The 6044-nt window shown below is 38.4% G+C and overlaps 1 protein-coding gene across 1 annotated transcript; it reads right to left on the bottom strand.

Moving 5' to 3' along the window:
- Nucleotides 1–6: 6 nt before the first annotated feature.
- Nucleotides 7–5647, bottom strand: c8h1orf174 (chromosome 8 C1orf174 homolog). The gene is made up of 4 exons (XM_042491383.1): nt 5462–5647; nt 4237–4293; nt 3521–3892; nt 7–1883 (listed from the first exon to the last, which is right to left on the bottom strand). The coding sequence occupies exons 1-4, from the start codon at nt 5471–5473 to the stop codon at nt 1743–1745; spliced, it is 582 nt and encodes a 193-aa protein (XP_042347317.1). The 5' UTR covers nt 5474–5647; the 3' UTR covers nt 7–1742.
- Nucleotides 5648–6044: the final 397 nt, after the last annotated feature.

Genomic DNA, 6044 nt, shown 5'->3' on the forward strand with positions numbered 1-6044 from the left:
CTGAAATCATGAAAAACCTTTATTTTTTTTCTTAATGTTGGCACGGTAATGTTAAATGCATGAATTTATCACATTGGGGTATTCACTCAGTCAGAAAGTTGCATAGGAGTGAATAGCGCTAGTGCAATTACTGCTAACCACAAAATCTGAAAACTCAATTTCATTTAAAGTCAGGTTTAAGTTATCCTCAGTTTGCTTATATGCTAAAAACCTTTAGAAGTTTTTGAGTCCATATTTGTTTTAATAAAACATTTATATGTAGAATTTTTTTCATACTTGCAAATGTAAACCAAACAGGAACCTCAGGCTCAAACAGAATCTGTAGATTATTTTAAACCATTTTTAGTGGTGACCAAGAAAAAAAATCTGCAGAATGTTTTTTTTGTTTTTTTGCTTGTAATCTGATAGAAATATTCATTTTTAAGTTTTTTTTTTGTTTGTTTTTTTTTAAATCAGCTGAGGTCTTATTAGAATTCTGTGTGGGCCTGCTAATCAGGGAACATTATGAGCTGCATTGATATATATATTTATGTATGTTATTATTACAGATGTGTTGTATGGTAATCAGCTGCCAAAAACAAAAAAACTCAGCACACAAAGTTGAGTTGAGGAATATTAGACACTTAGTGAGCAATGACATTCATCTTAAACACTGAATATATGATATTAAAAAGCTCTTATTATGGAAATGCTCTTTGGCGCGTGCACCCTCCTTATTTACCACATTTATATACAGAAACCAGAAGATGAAATCTGTCTTTGCGCTGCCTTTATCAACACATGACATTTGCATTGAAAAGTTTAGAACTCTAAATTTGTAGATTTGTTAGAAGAAGCTTTTTAAAGCTTCTGGTTTTATTCCAACACTGTTTGGCATCTTCTGTAAGGCTAATCTCACACTGCAAATTTGCACTAAAATTAGGAAGCAGTATGTCATGTGAACCGACTTGTCTGAATAAAGTGCCACGCAAACATGCCATCCAGGTAAGACCAAAGTTGTCTGTACCATGGGTGGTGTGAGCATAAATTCAGCAATAAATAATTAAACAGGCACTATTGTATATGTTCCCAACATGTGGCTATATTTATCCCGTCAATGTAGCTATATTAAAAAAATATAAAATTAAATATTTCAAATTTCAGTCTTAGTACTACGAGTCGAAAACAATTCAGCATTTTTGTGCATTTGGACGGTCCTCATAGTATAGTCAACAATTGTATATTTCAAACTGTTGAAACAGTGATAAACACCAGCCGACGAATTCTGTGATGCGCGAGATTTTGAGTTGTGAAGAATATTTACATCGTTTGCATGTCTGTCCGTCCTGGAAGAGGGATCCCTCGTCAGTCGCTCTTCCTTGGGTCTTCCCTTTTTTTTTTACCCCTGTTACAGGGTTTTTTTGGGGGAGTTTGGGGGAGTGTTTTGTGATAAGGGGCTTTATAAATAATATTGAATTGAATCACTTCAGCACATGGAAGTAGGATTAAAGCAAACACGCACTTATACAATGTAGGCTTGTGAGCAAGATTCAGCAACAGCAAGTTAAAGCCTCCTAACTCCTCACCAGTGACTCATGAGCATCATCACGCATGGTTTTCGTGTGACGGCGTTATGATTTAAGGGCTGACTGAAGGCAGCATCTGAATACGTTTGGCCGCTTTTTTGTAAGTGCTGAGAAACATATGTCCTTCCACAGGTATGATTGTGAGTCCATCACAGTCATCAGTGCAGTTATTCTTCATTAAGTGTCCTCTTTGTCGTCTCGCTGCGTACTGCTGAGGCCCGCCTCCTCTTCATCACTGTCCTCTGGTGCATAGTAATGTCGTCTCCTGTTCTCCCTGTCAACACGGGCTGAAGACGCTGACGATCTCTGAGGAAAGTCCTGTGGAATTTAAGTCAGATTTTTGTAATTCATTCAACATGGACATAATCTTCACCTAAGCAAGGAAATCTAATCGCTTCAATATTAAGAAGCAGTACGGGTATACCACGTTCATTGTGATAAGTGCATACATGGATAGCATTAATGGTTTTATTACAGTATACCAGTCAATTGGCAGTGAAGGTTTAAGTCAGTTACTCAACATTTGATGCAGGTGCTGTGGTTATGAGAGCACCCTTTCTCTACATTTTGTCTTTGATCTAGAGAATGTCTTTGATATTACGTCTACAGTTCAATCAGCATCCTTTACTTTTACACCAATGCACTTTTTCTAATATTTGTAAGGACACAGGACAAACTGACCAAAGAATGACTGTATGTAACAATTCTCTTGAGGCAGTGTGTCATATTTTGAGCATGAGTTGATGAATGGAAAGGCAGAGAGGCACTTGTACAGCATTCACTCATGGTACTGTTAGCACTTTTCTGTAGCAACACAATGTTTTATTCTGCATTTTTACAACCCTTTTTTTTTTTTTAAATACTTAAGAAATTTTGCTGCACATCCACAGCTGGGAGTAGGGATGCTGGGGATGCTGCAGCACCCATACATTTATTTCCCCAAAAATAAATAAACCTGAAAGGAGAGGCCACACTTGAGGTTTTGCACTGGGTTGCACCAGCTTTTCATCCTCATGGTTACCATGTGCATCAGTTTCATGGCTAGCAAGCATCATTTCATAATGTAGCACATCATAGTAAGCTAGACAGATATTGAAATATCATGTCAATAAATCAGTCTTGACTGGATTTTTGTGTTGCACAATTTTGTGCAGGTAATGAATAATGATGTTGTGTACCAGAAAAGTAACTATTTTGGGCCAAAAGTAACTATTTTGTTATTGCTTAGAGTTATGTTGTAACTTAGCTCTTTCGTCAACCAGCTTTAATTTACTAATGCATGAATCACAACTCTAATAATTAACATTAGAACTCGGTTAAGTTTAGACTTACACACAGCTGGTGCAACAGGCTGCTGTGAAGAACACTGTAAATAATGTTATTTTATTTTAATGCTCTTGTGCCTCATTTAGACTTTTTTTTTAAGTCTTCACAAAGAGGTGCCAAAAAGATTAAATGTGCAATTTGTGAGATACATTGAAACAAAAAAAAAAAACTTTACTCATTACCAACCTAGAAGGGAAAAACAAATATCCAAAATGTATACAGCCACTGTGACACGTTGTTTAATTTTGCCTAGTCAAGCCTGCCCGTATAGTCAAAGATGTTGGTTCATGCTCTAAATGCACTCATAACATTTCTGCCAGTTCAGTCAACCCCCTGTTTCGGATATGTTCCATGACTGCGCTGCGTCATCCTAATATCTGTTCATAAAGGTTAAAATTTGCGCAACTCCGTCCCATGCTGTTACGCCATTTAGGTTGTCAAACTGTACAACATTTAGTTTGAAAATAGATGCAGGTGCTGCTTTATCAATTGAATGTTAAGTTTTTAAGCAGAGCTGCTCCTAAATTGACCATGAGTTGGAAAATATTTCTTCTACATAACCATTTTTCACTCAACCCAACCTGAGACACAGATTGTCCCTGTTATAAAGATAAACCAAAACTCCTCACCTGTACTGCATCCAAGTTCCCAAAGAACTGCTCCACAGGAAGAATCTGATTACTGTCGTCATCTGGGAAGATGTTTTTGCTGGTTTCATCACAGTCCATGTCCTCAGATTCCTGTTTGTCCCAGATGCTGTACATTCCGCAGCTGTCCAAATCCAGCCCTGTCCTAAGTTCATTTTCTTTGCCCTCCTGTCCTTCGAGCTCTGGTGATGCCGAGCATCTCCTCCTGCCTGCCGACTGCTGACATTCACAGCTGATGAGCGAGAGTCTCTCCAGAGGATCAAGTGCTTTACTGTAGCCACTGATGACTGAACTGCTCTCTGCTGCTGACTGTGTCTTTGGACTTTTCATACATTTCCTCCTTGTAGTGGAAGCCTGTCACAGAAAGATATAGACCAGGGTTAGAATAATTTCACAGTTAATCATGATTCAAATCCTTTGGTCTTAAACCACTGTACTTCATCTAACACCCCTGAGGATGCAAGACACATTTAGTAGCAAGCCTAACGTGTACGTCAAGTACAGCTCTCAGATGTGAAAGTCAACCAGTTATAATTGTCCATATTATGAAAGAAACATCAATCATGGTACAATATAAGTTATGTAAAGAAAAACATTATTCGACTAAAGACGTATACCCAGAAACAGCAGGACATAACTGTTGTATTTACACGCTCTTTATACAGGCTGGTCTCTACCGCATACATGTTAACACAAACCTTTCTGGAGCTGCTTTTCCTCTTCCTGGGCTTCAAGCTGTCGAGTTGACCAGGCATCTGCAAATCAAGTTGGTTTCAATCAGCAGGGAGACAGAAATACACCAAGTTTCAGTTTCAGTGCATCAAGTTTTTTTTACTTGAGCATACCAGCACACAGATAAGGCTCGCTTATCGACAGATGGTATGCTGTCTTGGATAATCACTGTCATGTTGCTTGAGTTTAGTTCATGTATGATGTTATGCAAGCCCCATGTCCTGTGAAGTTATGCTCCCAGGAAACACAATATTAGGAGAAGACATGACTGGATATATGAATGTTTTACACATAGTGTAAAAGAGTGGGGTGTGTTTTTTAGCAGATAGTACTACATTTGAGACTCCTCATGCCTTTCACCAAGGGTTTAAGGTGGTTAATGAAGTAGAGTGACATTTTTGGATTTAGAGTCCACAATGTTAAAGGGAAACGCAACACTACACTGTACACCCTTTAACCCTTTGAAAGCTGGATCGACATCACTTCTGTTGTGCTCAGACACATGTATTTAAACGCTGAGCAAATCTGCTTTATTTCTTTTATGGGGAAAAGGCAATGGCAAGAAATGTTCCACAAAAAATAAATACATAAAAATAAAACGGAAATAGATTTAGAAAATTATTAAATAATAAGTTTAGGGAAAAAGGTCCAGATACGTGCATTGAAAATTATGTTACAGAATAAGCATTATTTTTAAGTACGTTTTCGTCTTCTCTTTGTTTTTTTGTTTGTTTTTTTTTAACTTTTCTTTTTCTTATTTTTTGTGTGCCAATTTTCAGGTAATTTGCCTTCTCTAAGTTTCTTGTTGTCATTGCCTTGTTTACTTATTTTCCTTTTCAGAGGGTTAAAATGAACACGTTTTGAAACCCACCACGGCTGTGTACAGTCGCCTGAGTGGTTTGAAACCCCAGCGGCCCTGTATCCTCTTCTGGCAAAACTCCTCCCAAATTGTTGTCTATTCAACTAGGTACAGTTTCACGTTGATTCACATGCCAAACGAGCGACTTAAACGTTGTCTGGCACACACTTCGTTGTGGAAAAAGCCAAGAACCCACTAGAGCTAGCTAAAAGAGTCCGATAATGTATCTCGAAACACCAGCTACAAGCTAATGAGGCTAACAGGATAGCTACCAGTCACTAATGTACTGGCCCTCTGCTTGTTAACGTCACCAAGCTAGGCTAAACACCTACCTTACGCATCATTTGACGGCGTAATGCTTCCGTTATTTAGCGACCCCGGTGTTAAATTTTGGACAGTGTTGTTCCTTGTTCTTCTCCAAGTCAACTGGCTCTCGTTAGCAATAAAACTACTACAGCAAGTGACAATTTATGGCGTCTCGTCTGGAGCCGTCTCGAGGGTTATTTCCTGCTCGCGAGGTTCACCCGGAGGTCAGAGTCATTCGTCACGTGAGAGAAACCACAGGAAGGAAAAACTGATATTTTGGTAGGACAGCACCACCACGTGGCTGTTACAGTGCCTGATATTTTGGCCGTTTACTCTGAAAACCCGAGCAGTATTGTAGTGTAATTGAGTAATAATCATGGATGTATTATAAGTATTATAATAATACTTCGCTACATTACGTAAGTATCTTGGTGGGTATCTGAACTTTACCCGAGTTTTTATATTTCTGTCAACTTTCACTTCTATTCCACTATATTTCTTAGACAAAATGTATCCTTTTACTCCACTACATTTCCTGAATACAATGTAGGCCTGAAGCCCATGGCTATAGCCTACTATTACTCTGCTACATTTCCCCTAAGCATTTCA

This window comes from Plectropomus leopardus, chromosome 8 (genome assembly GCF_008729295.1).
Source record: "Plectropomus leopardus isolate mb chromosome 8, YSFRI_Pleo_2.0, whole genome shotgun sequence".
Classification (NCBI taxonomy): domain Eukaryota; kingdom Metazoa; phylum Chordata; class Actinopteri; order Perciformes; family Serranidae; genus Plectropomus; species Plectropomus leopardus.